At 41.0% G+C, this 19,178-nt stretch overlaps 1 protein-coding gene across 3 annotated transcripts in view; it reads left to right on the plus strand.

Annotated features, from left to right (window-relative positions):
* The window catches only part of AK5 (adenylate kinase 5), a 401,842-nt gene that overhangs the window by 48,476 nt on the left and 334,188 nt on the right, over positions 1 to 19,178 (plus strand). The window contains exons 1-3 of one of the 3 annotated variants that reach the window (XM_049875612.1): positions 635 to 665; positions 11,407 to 11,603; positions 16,856 to 17,042. In XM_049875612.1, the coding sequence (XP_049731569.1) occupies positions 11,544 to 11,603; positions 16,856 to 17,042 (247 nt within the window). In that variant the 5' untranslated portion in view covers positions 635 to 665; positions 11,407 to 11,543. Of the gene's footprint in view, positions 1 to 634; positions 666 to 11,283; positions 11,604 to 16,855; positions 17,043 to 19,178 lie in introns of those variants that run through there. The other 2 variants (XM_049875611.1, XM_049875613.1) reach the window with 2 other exon arrangements.

The following is a 19,178-nucleotide window of genomic DNA, read 5'->3' on the forward strand; positions in this document are numbered from 1 at the left end:
GAAAAACAACACATTTTATTCTTTGGGTGGGAAGATTAAAATTTACTCATCCTAGGCTGATTCATGTATGTATTACTAATTGTTCATGAGACGTATAGTAAAGCGACAAAAATAAGCAATGCAAACACTCGGAAGGGCATTCTAGTTCTGATACATGTGTGTGATTTACAAACTTTGGGCCTCTAGGCTCACAAAATTGTTATTTGTCAATAATGATTTTAAAAAACTCAGATGTATTATCTGTATTCTATAAAAACCAATTTAAGAAAATAAATTGATCTCATACGTTTGTTTTTCTCTCGGGCTTATATGAGACTCAAAAATGCATTTACTTCTAAGAATATGTCAGAAGGTTTATTTAAATCAAAATGAAAGTGCTTCTCTATATATTTTACCTGCAGCTTTGAAATTTAGAAGCTCCTTGGAGTTCAGATTGCTTCCTTATTTATGTTTATCTGAGCCAAGTTAGGCTGACTGATAAAGATTGAATTTGAAGGGATTACAGATTTCCCACTACAGATGCGTGAACATTGAAATTCTAAATCATTAGGTTCTAAACATATCTTGAAAACTAAGTGGAAATTCCTCTCTTGTAGGTTAATTTTGGAGCTCAATGGCTACTATCAGCCAATGACTGGGAACGAAATGTGGTCAGTAAGCAGAAGGTATGCCTATCATGTGCCAGGCCACTTCGAGCAAAGTGTTCTCGTCGTTCCTCTGGATCTCACAGAGTTCCTTACTGTGCGCCTACTTTTGTAACTTGACATAAGCTACTTGTGGCCAATTAGTTAATAGCCTTCATACTATCCTCAAGCCAAAAACCATGAAGTTATCCTTTATTTTTTTTTCTTTCTCTCATACACAACATCCAATCTGTCAAGAAATTCTGCTCTATCGTCAAAATATATCTAGAATCTAACCAGTTCACATTACCTGTACTGCTAACACCTTAGTTCATGCCTTTGTAATCTCTCACCTGAACCACAATAGCCTCCCAGTTGTTCTCCCTGCTCCTACATCTGCCCTCCTCCCCATCTGACCTCCTCCCTAGTCCTAAACCAACAGCCAGCTGACCTTGTAAAATGTACATTAGATAATGTTAGTCTTGCCTCAAAACTCTTCACTAATTTCCCATTTCATTCAGAGTATAAGCCCAAGATCCTGCAATGGTCTACAAGGTCCTCTGTGATTTTTCTCCTATTCATCTCTGCCCTTCTGTTCCCTCACCCTGGTCCAGTCACACAGGCATCCTCCTACCTTAGAATATTTAAACTGACTGCTCTCCCAGACATTGTCAAGACTAACTCCTTCTCTTCTTCAAATCCTTGTTTGAATGTCACCTTCTCAATAAGGCCTTCCCTGACTACCTTATTTAAAAATATAACTAGCCTCTACTCTTTCTTTCCCCATAGCATTCATCACCTTCTAACAACCATAAGCTTATTTATGATATCTACTGTTTATTGCCTTCCGCTCATACATATTTTTTTTTTTTTATTGTGTATTGCCTTCCGCTTATACATATGTGCTCTGTAAGTCTGTCTTATTTACCTTTGTGCCTGGCAGCACAGCAGGACCAGCAATGCCTGGCACATAGTAGGTGCTCAGTAAGTATTTGCAGACTGCATGAATTCTTGTTAAATATTATTTTCATTGTGTGATTTGTTAAATGCCATTTTCATTGTGATCATTTATTTATAAGCCATGGTATTTTCTCAGTACCTAAATGTTCTCTGAGATAAATCAGAAATGGCATTAACTTTCAGGTTGTTTTCAATATAGTTGTTTTAAATAATATTAGAAATTTACTTTTCTTGCTAAGGTAACTTTCTAAATTTCTTTGGCTGATCCCTAAGCATTCTATAGGTCCAGGTATAGATATTTCATGCCTGCTTTCACGTGTACCTGTTTTGGATTAGGCATTTGTCAAAAGCACTGGGAGTACAAAGATTTCTGGGATATGGTGCCTGCCTGTGAGGGGCTGACTGATCTGTAAACAAACTTTTGCGTACAAACTATACAGTGTCTATAGCAGCAATTTGACTCTACATGCAATAATAAAGGCCCAAGCAAAGAGCCATGGGTTGCAAGTTCACTCTGAGATCTGCTTAATAAATGGTAAAGTAGCATGGAGCAGTTAGGAGTGCATGAAATTGAAGGGTGAGATGATCTTGGGTTTGAATCCTCTACTTCACAATTCTTACTTTTTAATATATAACTATGAAGTATAATATGCATACAGAAAATGTACATGTCCTATTTATACAGCTGAATGAGTTTTCACAAAATGAACATACCTGTGTAACCTGCACTCAGATCAAGGAACAGGATATAAGCTGTACCCCCAAACCTCCCATAGAGCTCCCTGTCGGTCACTCCACTCCCCTAAGGGTAACCCTGCCGTGACATCTAACGGCATAGATTAGTTTAGCCTGTTCTTGTACTTTATATAAATGGTATGATGTAGTATGCATCTTCTGTGTCTGAAGCTTGCTCAACGTTATATTTGTGAGATTCATGCATATCGTTACATGCATTTGTAGGCTATTGAGTCTCATTGCTTAGTATTTTGTGAATAAACCACAATTTATTTATGTATTATTCTGTTAATGAACATTTGAGTAGTTTCCAGCTTGGGGCTATTTCAAACAGTGCTTCTATGAAGATTTTAGTATGTATCTTTTGGCTAATATACATACGCATGTATTCAGTTCTACTAGCTATTTACAAAGTTTTCCAAAGTAATTGAACAAGTTTACACTCTCTCAGTAGTGTATGTGAGTTCAGATTCTCCACAGTCTCACTAACACTTGGTATTTACAGGTTTTCAATGTAACCATCCTGACAGATGTATAGTAGCATCTCATGGTGGTTTTAATTTGCATTTTTCTGATGATTAATAAAGTTTATTAGTCATTTCGATACCCTTTTTTGTGAAGTTTCTGCTCAAGCCTTTTGCCTATATTTCTATTGTATTGTCTTTTTCTTATTGATGTATAGGAGTTCTTTATGTATTTGAGTCCTTTATTACATATAAGAGACCTGGTGGTGCAGTGGTCAAGTGCTTGGCTGCTTACTGAAATGCTGGTAGTTTGAACCCACCAGTTACTCCAAGGAGGAAAGGTGTGGCAGTCTGCCTCTGTAAAGGTTGCAGTCTTGGAAACCCTACGGGGCAGTTCTACTCTTTTTTATAGGGTTGTGATCATTTGAAATTGATTTGATGGCACACAGCAACAACTTTTATCTATTAAGATGAAGTTAAGAATAAAAAATATAATTCCTCATTAGTGAGGGCATAGTAAAACTGGAACTCTCATCCATTCAAATATTGCCATGGCACTATACATAGATTAGATCCTTATGAAAATTTGACAAATTAACCAATAAACACAAAATATGTTTTCCATTTTATCTAGTAAGCCCACTTTGGGAGATTTATTTGAAGGCATAATTTAAAAATTTGGAAAAAAAAATACAAACATAGGTCTTCATCTCAGATTTGTTTATAACAGCTTAATGGTAGAAGCAACCAAAACATCTAGCCATAGAACAAAGTGGTAAGTTCACTATGTCAAAGCTTTGTAATGAACTATTACAAAGCCATTAAAAAGGAGGTTATGTAGAGCGTGGAAATGTGTATTGCTCCAGTTATTATGATGTTTATGCTAAGCTATGTATCTGGAAGAAAAAGTTTTCTGAGTGGTGAAAAAGATTGGAAAGGGAGTGTTTTAAAATTTTCTGTTAAGTGCTTTTTTTTTTATCATATACACGTTACCTTTGTGTCCCCACCGTAACAACCCTCCTCCACATATCTACGTCTATCGTATTACTGAATTGTATTAACTGTATTATAGCATTTATCTATATTTAATTACTACATGCCCATCTCTCCCTGCTACACAGTGAAACCCTTGAGTCTTACTCTTTGTATTCTCAGCTCCAAACATAGGGCCTGGAAAACAGAAGGTTATTTCATAAATGTTTGATAATGAATGCACTGATTAATGAATGAATAGATGGACAGACAGATATATTTCTCCAAATCTTAGGTATTCTTAGTATATAAGTTATTTGACTTAGAAATTTCGCTAGTCTTCTCAAATATCATGAAAGAGTTTTTAGCATCTTAACTTTAACCCAAAAATTCTTAGTGGTCTTTGAGATCCATAATTCAAGCAACTGGCTGAAGTACTCAGCCAATGTAGGGTAAAGAAATAGAGCATAGGGAAGCTCAGCTTTGGCTGAAGAATTATGTTACACACCATCATATCAGCTTCTGTTTACTCAAGATTTCACAGACCAGTGTGTACTGTCCACACTGACAAAAAACAAAAGTCTCAGAAAAGTCTTCTAGGATGGAAGTATGCAAACAAGGGCATATCTATCAGGACAATATATACAAACATACGAACGGTCTCAGAGAAAATATTGAAGTTGTCAGGATTTCATTTTACTTGGATCCACAATGAATGCCCATGGAGGAAGCAGTCAAAAAATCAAACAACATATCGCATTAGGCAAATCTGCTGCAAAAGAGCTCTTTAAAGTGTTAAAAAGCAAAGATGTCACCTAGAAAACTAAGGTGCACCTGACCCAAGCCATGGTATTTTCAGTAGCCTCATATACATGTGAAAGCTGGAAAATGAATAAAGAAGACCAAAGAAGAACTGATGCATTTTAATTATGGTGTTGGTGAAGAATACTGAATATACCATGGACTGCTAGAAAAACAAACAAATATGTCTTAGAAGAAGTACAGCCAGAATGCTGCTTCAAAGTGAGGATGGCGAGGCTTCATCTCACGTACTTTGGACATGTTATCAGGAGGGACCAGTCCTTGGAGAAGAACTTGGTGAAGTAGAGGGTCAGCAAAAAAGATGAAAACCCTCAATGAGATGGACTGACATAGTGGTTACAACAATGGGCACAAACATAGCAACAATGGTGAGGATGGAACAGGACTGGGCAGCATTTCCTTCTGTTGTACATAGGGTCACTATGGGTTGGAACGGACTCATCGGCACCTAACAACAACAACAACAATGGAAGGTCTCACATAAATATTTTTCTGGGTAAACAAAATGCTTACAAATTGCTTCAGCATATACAAATGGTCCAGTGGGTTGTCAATTAGTGAAGAAAACAGAATAATTAGAAGGGAAATATTGCTTATAGTGTTGAATGAAAGAAATTCAACACTCAAAACTTCAATAAATAGGAATGTTTTGTTGCCTGTTCAACCTCTGAACCAAGCAAGAACTTTTCAAAGAAAAGGACCTTGAACAATTGGAAAATTCCTTGAAATGAATTTGGTGCTCTACATGTTTTGTTATTGTTGCTTGTGTTTTAAATAATACTCACCCTCCCAAGTACAGAAATAACATCTGCTAAAAACAGAAGGAGGAGAAGGAGATGGAGAGGAAGAAGGAGGAGGAGGAGGAGGAGGGGAAGGGGAAGGGGAAGAAGAAGGGGGAAGGGGAAGGGGAAGAAGAAGGGTGAAGGAGAAGGGGAGGGGGAAGAAGGAGAAGGGAAAGGGGAAGGGGAAGGAGAAGAAGAAGAAAGGAATGAAGAATAAAGAAAGGAAGGGAGGAAGAAAAATATTGAAAGTTTCTTGGAAAAAACTGAAAGGTACAAAGAAGGGCCTCTGTAAACTTGAAAGCAATAGACAAATGTAAGGCATCAGTATGTTGATGTTTTAGAGGGTGAAATGTGCACAGGGATTAAATGGTACAGCTTCGCAGTTGGACTGACAAAAAACTCCTATTAGTGAAATTAGGTTCTCTGAGTCTAAGTTATCTACATAATGAGAATAATACATACCTCACAGGGTTGATTTAAGAATTAAATTAAATAAGATGATACATGTATAAATATGCAATATGCTTCAGGTGAAAGGCTTAGCACAGTGCCTTACTCATAACAAACTCAGCAAAATTTTTTTTATGGACTAGACCAGAGTCTATAGCTGATCCCATTAGGCATCCCTCCTGGGGAGGGAACTGAAACATGATATATATTCTGCACCTTATCGGTATAAATTAAACTGGCCCCAGTTAAATTATAGATGGCATAAATACCTGTTAGAATTTGATGAGGAGGTAAACATGGGCTTCAACTGTCCCTGTAGGGCTTGGGGAACATGGTCGTGGTATAGAGCCCTTTAAACCTTCTGTACATGAATGGGACAAATGGTCCCTGCTTGTAGATACTTCAGTAATATTGAGTAGGCTTGGTCTTTTGCAGAGGCTTAGTCTCTGTGTCAGCTGTGAGCTCTCTCTAGGGATGTCCCAGGGGTACTCCCACTGAGAGCCTCCTCCTCAAGAATGTCTGGTCCTTTGTAAAGGCCTAGTCATCTTCTCAGTGGTTAACCCCATTCCCACTTCCTCCACCACTCCCAACAAACAGGTCTAGACCCTTTGTCTCCTTTGCCTCCTTGCTTCAAATCAACAGAGTTAACTCTTTGATTTTCATGATCTTATCATTTCTTGGAAACCCTGGTGGAGTAGTGGTTAAGAGCTACAGCTGCTAACCAAAAGGTCAGCAGTTCAAATCCACTGGGTGCTTCTTGGAAACTCTATGAGGCAGTTCTGCTCTGTCCTACAGGGTTTGGTTTGGTTTTCGGTTTATCATTTCTTATCACAATCTGATATATTCTTGCTATTACTATGTCTTTTTTTTTTAAGTATTTGTCTGTTGCTTATCTGCCCTATTCGATGATGTTTATATATTTCATTTGCTTATTGTGCATCTGCCCACTTGCCTGAAGAGTGTACGTTTCTTTTCTGCAGGGATCATGTCTGTCTTGTTTATTGGCCTCTCTCAGAACTTTGCATGCTCTGAAAGTAGGAGCAGAAGAAATTTCATTTAGAGACACCTGACATATAGTAATCATTTTAATTTGTTTGATTTCTCCATTCTTTCCCATAGGAATGCATCCCTGAGTAAACAAAGGGCAAAGTCTCATGAGCCCTTTATAACTCTTGGAAACTGAAACAGGGATAAGAATTTCAGCACTGGAAATGGCGAGCCAGCTTTCCCATGACAACTGTACATTTGGTGTTTCTTGTTCTTTCTTTTGAACTATCAACCTGCTTTTTTTTAAGCTCTTTTTTTTCCTGTTGCTGTCGTGTCAATTCTGACTCATGGCGTTCCCATGTGTTACAGGGTATAATTGTTCCATAGGGTTTTCATGGCTGTAATCTTTATGGAAGCAGATTGTCAGACCTTTCTTTCATGGTGCCAATGGGTGGATTTGAGTCTTCAAGGTTAGTAGTCAAGTGCAAACTGTTTGTACCATCCAGGGACCTTTTAAGCACTACACTTCCCTTACACAGCCTTTTCCTACAAGGCCACACTCCCTTTGCAGAAGTAATTATTAACATCTTGCCTCTTTCACACATCTTTCTCCAAAAAGCACACCAAAAAAGCACTGATTGTCAGCGCCTAAGGATAACTGCTGGAAACTTGCCATATCTCCATTTATTACAGTTTGCAGGCTATCAAGAATGTTTAGTGTAATGGAGTTTTCTTTGTCCACTTTCTTTGTACAAGCAAGTTACCCATCACTTGAACAGTTAACACTATAGTAGACCTAGAAGCATGCATCTATTCAAAGACTGGGACCAGAAGAGGAGAGATGTGAGTTGTGCTGTGCCAGATTCTTGCTATAAAGAATGACCTTGAAAAATTCTGCAGAAAGTGGCCTCTTCAGTAATGGGCGGCTTACCTCAGCTCTGCCTGCTCACAAAGTAGGCCTTCATGCTACGGATCTCAGTTCTTTCCAAGCATTGTCGCTGTAGTGAAGAGGCAGTGCTTTCACTACTGCAGTAGCCTGACCCTAAATAAGGTAAAGAAATGTCGGAAGCTGGAATTCTAAGTGGTGTAGCATATTCTTAAGGCAGAAATCAATACCCATGGAACTGAAATACCTGCCTTGTTTAAGACTACCATATGGCATATGGTTTCATAAGTGTTCAGAAAAATTCAGTTACTTCACTAAAGTAAATGAATTAATTCTTAAGTTCCTTCTCTCAGGTAAGACAACTATAATCAAGGCTTGAATAGCAGTTGCTTGTGTGACAAGAAATAGAACCAAGAAAAGGGCTGCAAAACAGAACTTGAAGTGAACATTCAGACATTTGTTTTTTGAAGCAGTTGCAGTTTGTGTTCTCTCTCTGGCCAGACCCCAGATGCCAAGAACCTAGTTTCCTCTCATGCACCCACTTCCACAGTTTCAGGTCTTGCACATTGTTCGAGACCACATTCTCACAAACATGGACCATCTCACAAATAAGAAATGAAAGGATATCTTAATGGGGAAAATGAGTCACCTTAGGGGCTAGGATGAGAGTGGGTACATCTTGACAGAAGTCCATAACAGGAAAGAGCTCAGTTAACACTGCCTTAGCTCACCCACCCACAGTCATCCTGGGGTGATCGGATGGCCCACAGTCCACTAACTGCATACTCTTCAGCTCTAATGAGTGATGCCCACCCCCCCACCACCTACCAAGCACTTGCCCAATTTAAGTAGTCTGTACCCTTCCACCAGGAGCCCCCACCAGGAGCCCTGGTGGTGCAGTGATTAAGAGCTTACCTACTAACAGATCAGCAGTTCAAATCCACGAGCCACTCCTTGGAAACCCTATGGGGCTGTTCTATTCTGTCCTACAGGGTCACTATAAGTCAGAATTGACTCAATGGCAACAGGTTTGGTTGTTTTTTATTGTTGTTGTTGTTGGTTAACCCTCCACTAGGGAGCCCTAGTAGCACAAATATTAAGTGCTTGGCTGCCAACCAGAAAGTTGGCGGTTGGAACCCACCCAGCAGCTTTGTGGAAGAGACCTGGGGATTTGCTCCCTTAAACTTTACAGTCTAGGAAACCCTATGGGGCAGTCCTACTAGGTCACATGGGATTGCTATGAGTCAACATCTACACAAGGGCATGTAACAACAGCAACAGGCTTCCACCACCGCCACCCATTTCTCAACTCCACCTCCCATTCCTATCCATAGAGATAACTAACTAGTTGACCACTTATCGATCCATCTGTTAATAAAGATTTCAAGCTCACTTTAAGGCCTTATACTGACACCTGTAAGGATTTGTGACCCCTATAGGGGTCGCAAACAGATTTGGTCAATGTTCAACCATTTCAGGAGGTAGCATATCATCAGGAGCCAACGGCACTGAAGGAAGAGGTTCAAGTTGCATTGAAGGCATTAGCAAAAAACAAGGCTTCAGGAATTGATGAAATACCAACTGAGATGCTTCAACAAATGGATGCAGCACTGAAAGCACTCACTAGTCTATGCCAAGAAATTTGGGAGACCCCTACCTGGCCAACTGACAGGAAGAGAACTATATTTATGCCTATTCCCAAGAAGGGTGATCCAACCAAATGTGGAAATTATCAAACAATATAATTAGTATCACACACAAGTAAAATTTGGCTGAAGATCATTCAAAACTGGCTGCAGCAGTATATTGACAGGGAACTGCCAGAAATTGAAACCAGATTCAGAAGAGGACATGGACCCAGGGATATCATTGCTGATGTCAGGTGGATCCTGGCTGAAAGCAGAGAAGACTAAAAAGATGTTTACTTGTATTTTATTGACTGTGCAAAAGCATTTGACTGTGTGGATCATAACAAATTATGGATAACATAGTGAAGAACTTGAATTCCATAACACTTAATTGTGCTCATGAGGAATTTGTACACAGACCAAAAGGCAGTCGTTCCAACAGAACAAGGGCATGCTTCATGGTTTAAAGTCAGGAAAGGTGTGCACCAGGGTTGTATTCTTTCACCATATTTATTCAGTCTGTATGCTGAGCCAATAATCTGAAAAGCTGGACTATGTGAAGAAGAATGTGGCATCAGGATTAGAGGAAGACTCTTTCACAACCTGCATTATGCAGATGACACAACCTTGCTCACTCAAAGTGAAGAGGACTTGAAGCACTTACTGATGAAGATCAAAGACCTTAGCCTTCAGTATGGGTTACATAAACAAAACAAAACAAAATCCTCACAACTGGACCAATAAGCGACATCATGATAAACGGAGAAAAGATTAAAGTTTTCAAAGATCTCACTCTACTTCAATTCCCAATCAACACCCACGAAAGCAGCAGTCAAATCAAAGGATGCGTTGGATTGGGCAAATCTGCAGCAAAGGGCCTCTTTAAAGTGCTGAAAAGCAAAGATGTTACCTTGAAGATTAAGGTACGCCTGCCCCAAGCCAAGGTGTTTTCAATCATTTCATATACATGCAAAAGCTGGACAAGGAATAAGGAATACCAAAGAAGAATCAATGCCTTTGAATTACGGTGTTGGCAAAGAATATGGAATATTCTATGGACTGCCAAAAGAACGAACAAATCTGTCTTGGAAGAAGTACAACCAGAATGCTCCTTAGAAGCAAGGATGACAGACTAAGTGTCATATACTTTGGACATGTTATCAGGAGGGCCAGTCCCTGGAGAAGAACATCATACTTGACAAAGCGGAGGGTCAGCAAAAAAAAAAAAAAAGAGACCCTCAGCGAGATGGATTGACACAGTGGCTGCAACAATGGCCTCATCCATAAGGAGGATTGTGAGGATGGCACAGGACCGGGCAGTGTTTCCTTCTGTTGTACATAAGGGTCGCTATGAGTCGGAACTGACTGGACAACACAGGGGAAAAAAATTGAAAGCAACTAGCAAAACTTTCCTGAAGGATAGAGAGATCTCAGAACTAGAAATTATTTTGCAGGGCCTGGATTCCACAGCACAAATACCCCGTTCTCCTTACTCCCAGCTCTCTATCATGAAAGATCCGGTAACCTTAGGAGTAAATGATAAATTGTGTGACTGTTAAGTTTGCTGACCGACGCGAGGGTAACCGTGTGTGTGCATGCGTGTGTGTACACACAAAGTCGGAAGAAGCAAAGGGTAGCAGGTTCCAAGAGACCCCTACCCTACTCCCTCGGCCACCTGGTCCCGGATCGCTGCGTCCCGAGGGCGGTGCGCGGAGGGAAGCTCCCCGTTCTAGCGGCGGCGCCCCACCGAGAGGTTTGACTGCGTGTCCCCCGCGCGCGCCCGTCCCCACCTCCGCACCCCGCACCCGCCCGCGCAGCGTGACTGGCGGCAGCTGCAGACCCAGCTCCAAGAAGCGCGGAGCGCGCGTCGCTGGGGGAGAGGCGGGCTGGCTGCTGCCTTGCGTCGGCTGCACTGCCCGCCCTCCTTCCCGCCCCCAGCCCCTCCCCTGGCGTCCGCGCTGTTTGGGAGCCGGGGAAGCCGCTGCGCCGCTGGTTGGAGCCGCAGCTCCGCGCCGGGACCTGCACCGAGGCGGGGGCGGCGGGAGCGCGGAGACCACGTTCCGTGGGGAGAGACTCAGAGGGCCCTAATTTTTGCAGAGACAGAAGACTGAGCGAGAGTGCGGGTGAGCGGGAGGGCTGCACGCGTGCTCACCGTGAGCCCCGCCAACCCCGACCCAGGTCGCCGCAGCCCAGGAGCACCCTCCCTCGCGTCCAAAAGCACGCTCCGCATAGCCATGAATACCAACGATGCCAAGGAGTATCTGACCCGGAGAGAAATCCCTCAGCTTTTCGAGGTAGGGTGCTAAGGGCTAGGAGAGGGTCGGGAGACCGTCGGAAGAGTCGAGGGAAGGGCGTCTCTGGGATTCCGGGTGAGAAGCCGCGCCCCGTCTCACCTTCCTCACGCGGGGCATGGAAGTGAATGGGGCTTGCAGGAACTCACTCCTCCGCTTACCCGGGGGTGGCCACCTTTCCCACGGGTACCGGGGTCCTTGTTCTATGGCTGAATTCAGAAGCCCGCATTTCGCAGATCAAGTTTCAGTCTTGGAGCCAGGTTCTGTCTGCCCCCAGCGCACCCCTCGAATGTGGACGCTCAAGGTTGGCTGCAGACAGCGGCCCGGCTGTGCTCTCTAGAGGCGAGGGCCAGGCCAGGTGGGTACGCTGGCACATGGCAGCGAGCAAGGACTCGAAACTGAGGGATCGAGAGCCCAGGTCCCTCCACCCGCCTTGGCTCGGGACCCTCGCAGTGAAGGGGGAAGTGTGGACTGAAGCAGCCCTCCCCACGGATAGCATAGAGGAAAGGGATGGAGATGCAAAAAACAAATCTCAGCCCATCAAGTGCCGCGCTACCTCTCGAGTGGCAGGCACCCAAAAGCGTTCTGCGCTTTCGGTGAATGAACTCCTGAGCACGTTTTTCCGTTGCCTTAGTAGGAATGGTTCTCCCTCTATGCCTCCCCGACTCACCCGTCGCCTACCCTCTCCAGCTCACCTAGAGGTAGGGGGTCGGGGAGGGGCAAGGCAGGCGTAACTCCTGTTGCTCAGCCTTCAGACCGCATCGCGGTAATCATCTGCACCGGGGAACGGGGAGTGGGGGCAAGGTGGGAGGGACACTGAGAATGTGAGACAGGAGGCTTAAGCAATGAGCTGAAGAAACCCTGGGTTAGTTCTTAAACCACATCGCGGATCGTATTGCTTCCTTGGCACCTCTCCTTATTAGAATTTTAAAATATTCCTGAATCGTATGTGCATTCGCTTAGGTTAAAAAAAAAAAAAAAAGGAAGCAAGCCCAGCTTCCTAGGGCGAGTCTGAAAGGGAAAATCCATTCACTGCAAACTTGACCCCACATTTCCGAAAGATGATTGCCTGATGTAGTCAACAAGGTTATAAGTTGTTCTTTTTCATGTTTTGGATTTTTTTTTTTTTTTAAGGAATTTAAAGACACCACTTTGGAAAATTATTTTGCCCCAATTTTCCCAAACTGTCTTTAAAGCCGGTCGCTGTAATTACCAACCTTCATTTTCCTCACCTACCTAAGCCACCGTTTTCATGTTCATCTAAACCAGGATTTCCTAGTAAACCACCTCTGAGCTTAAGCCTGGTATGTGAAGCCCAAATCTAGCAAGTGATTACTCATGCATAAAAATAGGTAGTGTTGGGAAAGGACAGGTCTTGGGAGTGTGCATGATTCTGGTTAAGAGTTTTTCTTTTTTATATATATTTTGAAAAAGTAAATATGGAGATGAAGAACTGAAGGTTTTTGTCACAAATATTAACTACTGAGATCGTTTCATTTAGGAGGGTCACGTGATGGCAAAGTGCTGCTGAAGAGTATGTCTCTTTTCTTTATAAATATGGGTACTGTTTTTCTTCCTCAGTAGAAGAGAACCTCACAGAATGTTTGGTAGCTTGTTCGTGAAATTCTACACTATATGCAAATAATTTAATGGCAGCTGTTTTTGTTCAGGTTTTATGCTTTTTGTTGACTTTTCAGCATATGAATGGTATGTTTTAAAATAGTGTACACCCAGAAAAGAAAGTCAGCCTGCTTAGGCAAAATTCAGAATATTCAGTGCTTGAGTGGGAAGATGGAGGGGGCCTGCTGGTGGCATCCGAGGGCTCCATCGTTCCAGTAAGATGCACCTCTGCTGTGCACAGTGCAACAAGGAAGCAACACCTGCCAACTCTCCATGTGATGAGTGTAGACAGCAAAACCAAATGCTTTAGGTTTCCTAACTGGATTTTCTCTCTCAAAACCACAGTGTTCTCAGTATACAAAGTTTAATCAAACCCAAAACATTGGCCCCTCAGCTGTGGGCATTAGACACCATTGTAAATCAAGTAACTGATTATTAAACCTGCAAGTTGTCAAACAACTAAATGTATCTAATGGACTTTTCTGATTTTTTCCTGATTTGAGACATCCCATAGGCTAAATAGTATATCTCTGGTAGGTTCAAGTCTGAAATGTGTTTCCATTTTTAGGCTCAGTGGTGAAAATAAAACAGTTTGCCCTGATTTTGTGGTAAATTCTCAGTTGTAGCTAACCTTACTCGCTCTCTGTTGTTCTTGCATTACTGTACCTTGCAGCAGAAATTTGGCAACTAATGTGAATACTGTGGAAAGCCAAATTAGATTATTCAGGTCCTCAAAGGGCTAACTCAAGAGACTGAGTAATAATGCCTGCTGATTCTCTTCCATCTCTGAAGGCAGCTGACTATTAGAGGAAAGGATTTAAATGAAGGAGTGGAATCCATCCCTCTCCTTTTTAAAACCAATGTAGTTTGGGAGTCAGTTTTGTGTTGGCAGATTGGAAGTGTGTATTTTCCAGCCGACAAATATTGAGTATGTTCACTATTTTAGGGTTCCTAGGTGGCCCAAATGGTTTGCGCTCAACTACTGACTTAAATGTTGGCTATTTGAAACCACCCAGTGGTACTGTGGAAGAAAGACTTGGTGATCAGCTTCCATTAAGATTATAGATAAAAAACCCTATGGAGTGCAGTTCTACTCTGGAACACATGGGGTTGCCATGAGTCAGAGTCGACTCAATGGCAGTGGGTTTGGTTTTTTGGTTGTTCACTATTTGTATGATGCTGAGTATATTCTGACTCATAGCAACCCTATATGACATAGCAGAACTGCCTCATAGGGTTTCCAAGGCTGTAATCTTTACGGGAGCAAGCTGCCACATTTTTCTCCCCCCTGGAATGCCCAGTGGGTTAGAATTGCTGACCTTTTGGCGATCAGCAGGTTTAACCAGCATGGCACCAGAACGCCTTAGATTGTGTATGGGTGTTACGGATTGAATTGTGTCCCCCAAAAATGTATGCTGTGAATTCTAATTTCTATGCTTGTGGTTATAATCCCATTTGGGAATGGGTTGCCTTTGTTATGTTAATGAGGCAGTGTCTTAGTCATCTAGTGCTGCTATAACAGAAATACCACAAGTGAATGGCTTTTAACAAAAAGAAATGTATTCTCTCACAGTCTAGTAGGTTGTCGGCTTTAAGGGAAGGCTTTCTCTCTCTGTCGCCTCTGGAGGAAGGTCCTTGTCATCAGTATTCCCCTGGTCGAGGAGCTCCTCAGGCGCAGGAACCCCAGGTCCAAAGGAGGCGCTCTGCTCCCGGTGCTGCTTTCTTGGTGGTATGAAGTCCCCAACTCTCTGCTTGCGTCCGTTTCCTTTCATCTCTTCTAAGATAAAAGGTGGTGCAGGCCACACCGTAGGGAAACTCCCCTTACATTGCCTCAGTGATGTGACCTTAGTAAAGGTGTTACAATTCCACTCTAATCCTCTTTAACATAAAATTACAATCGCAAAGTAGAGGACAACCACACAATACTGGGAATCATGGCCCAACCAAATCGATAGACACATTTTTGGGGGGACATAATTCAGTCCATGACAGGTAGGATTATTGTAGGGTGTGTTTTGAGTCAATCTCTTACAAGGCATGAAAAGAGCAGATTAGGATAAGCAGAGAAGCAGAGGTGGGAGAGGGTAGATGCCATGCCACATGAAGGTCACCAGGGAGCCAGGAAATAAGGACCTTCCTCTAGAGCCTTACTTCTAGCCTCCTAAACTGTAAGAGAGTAAATCTGTGTCTGTTACAGTCATCCTCTTGTGGTTTTTCTGTTAGAGTAGCACTAGATAACTAAGACAATGGGGCACAGAGAATTTGGCATTTTTTTTTTTTTTAACCCATATCATATTCTGACAAGATGTAGAGAGAGTAACATATGGTTTAGGATTTTAGAAAACAACTAGTAAGTATTGCCTACCAGCTCTGGGCAAATCACACAAGAATAATTTGAAAATAAAATCCAGTATTTAAGAAAGATATCAGCCTTTTAAAGTGTGTATTTTGTGCATTAATAATGTATATTGGTGATACTCATTCTCTGTGTTTTTTCCATGAATTACTCTAAAGCAAATTATTTTGCATACCTGTCTAGTTCCCAGGCATAAGGATTTCCAAACTTGTGGCATTTTTAGAAATTAGTACATGTGCATGTGACATATTGAACACCAGGAACAGAAAATGTAATAGCAGGATCGTTCTTTTTTTTTTCCTTTTGCTTTTTTTTTTTTTGCTATTTAATCTTAATGGATATTGTGGTGACTTATTAATGTATCAATTAGTAATTTTTTTTTTCCTAATCAGAAAAGAGTTCAGTATGTACATACCATGTGCCAGAGAAAGTTTCAGGTGCTGGAGATAGAAAGATAAATAAGACCCACTGTGTGTTATTCAAGAGTTTATAGGGTAGAAGAGGAAACTAACACAAAAGCAGATGGTTTCAGTATAAATGACAAGTATGATAGTTTATGCTGAGCACCATGGGAACACAAAAGAGGGAGCCAACTTGAGGACTCTGGGGAAATTTTCTGATGATGATAATGAGAATAGTAGTGGTCGTAATAACCACACCCAACATCAGCATTCCCTAGGCACTTAACTATGTCCCAGGCACTATTACAGTGAAACCTGTGAGAGCTGGAACTCACCGCCACTGCTTGTTCTTCTGGATCTCAGAAGTGTTCTGTCTGACAGGGTACGGTCTTACCACTTTTCTTTTGCTCTCTATCAATGGAAAATATTTGAATTTTCCTCCTCTGATGGGTTTCCACCTTACACAGGTCCTGACTTCTGCAGGTTTTACTGTATATGCAATGTACAAATATTAATATTTTTAATCCCCAAAAAACCCTTTGAGGTAGTTATTATTATCCCCGTGTTACAGATGAAGAAACTGGGGCTTGGATACTTTAAGAATGAGTAGGAGTGAGATAAATAATGACTGGGGCCATTTTCATATGCTGCCCTTTATCTAACTCTGATATGTGCATTTGAAATTATATAAGACCCCAGGCTGAAAATTAATTTGATCAAGAATTTGAGGAGTTATTTTACTTACCATTTCAACTCTGATTGTTTATTAAAATGCAAATGAAAAGAACACAAGCAACCCACATTCAAGAGAGGACATAACACCTTTAATCAAAATGGCTTTAAAACATTTTACTTGGGCATGTTTTGTTATATTCCAGAGCCTTTTGAATGGACTGATGTGTTCCAAGCCCGAAGACCCAGTAGAGTACTTGGAAAATTGTTTACAGAAAGTCAAGGAACTAGGTGGCTGTGATAAGGTGAAATGGGATACATTCGTCAGCCAGGAAAAGAAGACGTTACCTCCACTCAATGGAGGACAGTCACGGAGATCCTTTCTAAGAAATGGTAATGTATATGTAAAATAATAGACAGTTTCATAGTTATAGCATTTCTCTGTAAATATATACCATATGGACATATTACGATTTAATGCATTGGGTTTCCAAATGGCTAGATGGATATATGGCCCTGGAGCATGATTAATTTCTTTGCTACTAATTCTAAAAACCTCCATGATAAGACAACCAAAATTGCCTACCATTGTCCAGCAATTCACCAAAGACTTAATGGAATTTTATATTAGTGACTATTATTTTGCAAAATGAATTACATTAGCAAACTATGAATTTTTCTTAAAATAGCAAATAAGACCTTTCCAAATAACTGAACAGGATACAGGTAAAAGTGGTCGTTGTATATAACAATTCAGACATTTTCATTCGTTGGAAAGAGATTTACCTTATTAACATGTTTCCAAATTCAGAGTTCATAGTAATACATTTGCATAAATGCATGTGAAGTTCATGCTGTCTAATTCAGCAAGCATTTATTAAGCAGTTATCGAATGCAATACATTAAATTAGGTATTGGGTGCTTCAGAAGAATGAGAAGACAAGTTCATTTAACTTTTAGGAGTTTGGAACAAAGAACTGGAGTTTGTCTGATTGGATTCATTGTTTTCTGATCTCTTTCTGCAATATGTGCTTATCAAAATGAGTGGTTCAACATCAGCTAACCAAGCTTTCAAGCTCTGGATGAGGTCGTGAAATATGATAGTATGTGCAAAATGAAAACAAGTCCAATCAGGACCAAATTAATTCTTTCCTAATGACCAAGATTGTATTTTCAAAACCATCCTCAAAAATCGTACCATGAAAAGTTTCAGCTATACTTACAGAATCTGAAGTGAAGACAATTCTGTTTACAATAAATATAAAGAGGAAACAAATCTTAGTTTCACTTTTATCTAGTCATGACCCGCTTAGATTTTATTTGAATGCAGTGTGGAAAACAGTTGTAGTGTGTTAGTTTTTAAGAAATACAAACAGAAAAGAGAAAGCAGAAATATTTCCCCAAACATGTCCAGAGGAGGTTCCTTCCCTGCTCATACAGAAGGCCATATTTTGTGATTTCGGTTTTGGTGCTCAAATGTTTTGCCAGTTGTTTTAACCCTGCCCCCTACCACCACCAGTTTCCCAAATGCTGCTGAGAAGCAACTCAGATATTTGAAGTTTCCGTTTAAAACTAATTCCAGAAATTTTCAAATGTTAGAACAAAACATAGAGAAACAATTAGAAAATACTCAGTGCGACCATGAAGTAATACCAGTAGCTTTTCAAGTCTTAGAGAACAGTTGATCTTGTTACTGTACAGGGTTTCTCGCTCCAATCCATCTTATATAGATTAGAGGGTAAAACATCGTCACCTGATACAAAATAAGTCAAGTCATTATCTTCTGCGGTAAGTCCTAAGGTTAAGGATATGTCATCCTATGCTTGCAAAATTGAATTTGCACCAAATGTTTTGATTTGACCCCTAGAGCCATTTAAATACTAAAGAGATTTTCACTATTCATATACAGTCTACTCATAGACCCAGTTTTTGTTTAATATCAGATTAGAATCCCAAATTGAAATTCTCACTCTTTGGAAACAACTCAGGGTACACAGAGTAGCAAGTGAGCATCATTGGAATTCGGGGCTTCAATCCAAACTGTGTAGACACAGCTTGGATCTGGCACCTCACAGGTACTCTCTTGAGTCACTGGAGTACCATTTAGTCAGTTACGGCTTCAGCGTACCACTTAGTAAATTACCGTTTCAGTGGGGAAAATGATGTTCTAGATGGCTTGGAGAATTCATACACCTTCCCAAAATGGCTAACTTACTTCCCATGGTGTCGTCACACTGTTAGAATCTGGCTCATTGTTAACTACATGCCTCATGCCCTTGTTAGATCAAGTGAGATAAATACGGGGAACTGCTTTCTAAGTGTTAAAACACTCACAAACCTCGAGTATTGCTGTAGTCTAATGTATTTTCACACTTTTGAAGTTAAATCTAAAAGGTTATGACATTCAATTAGTTGAAAAGCTGCTCTCAGACTGGCTATCAAAGTGACTGTTTAGGAACAAAATGAAACCTTAATGCTTCTATTTTAGAGCGTTCCTTGACTTTTTTTTTTGACTTATGAGTAGAAGCC

Source organism: Elephas maximus, chromosome 3 (genome assembly GCF_024166365.1).
Source record: "Elephas maximus indicus isolate mEleMax1 chromosome 3, mEleMax1 primary haplotype, whole genome shotgun sequence".
Classification (NCBI taxonomy): Eukaryota; Metazoa; Chordata; class Mammalia; order Proboscidea; family Elephantidae; genus Elephas; species Elephas maximus.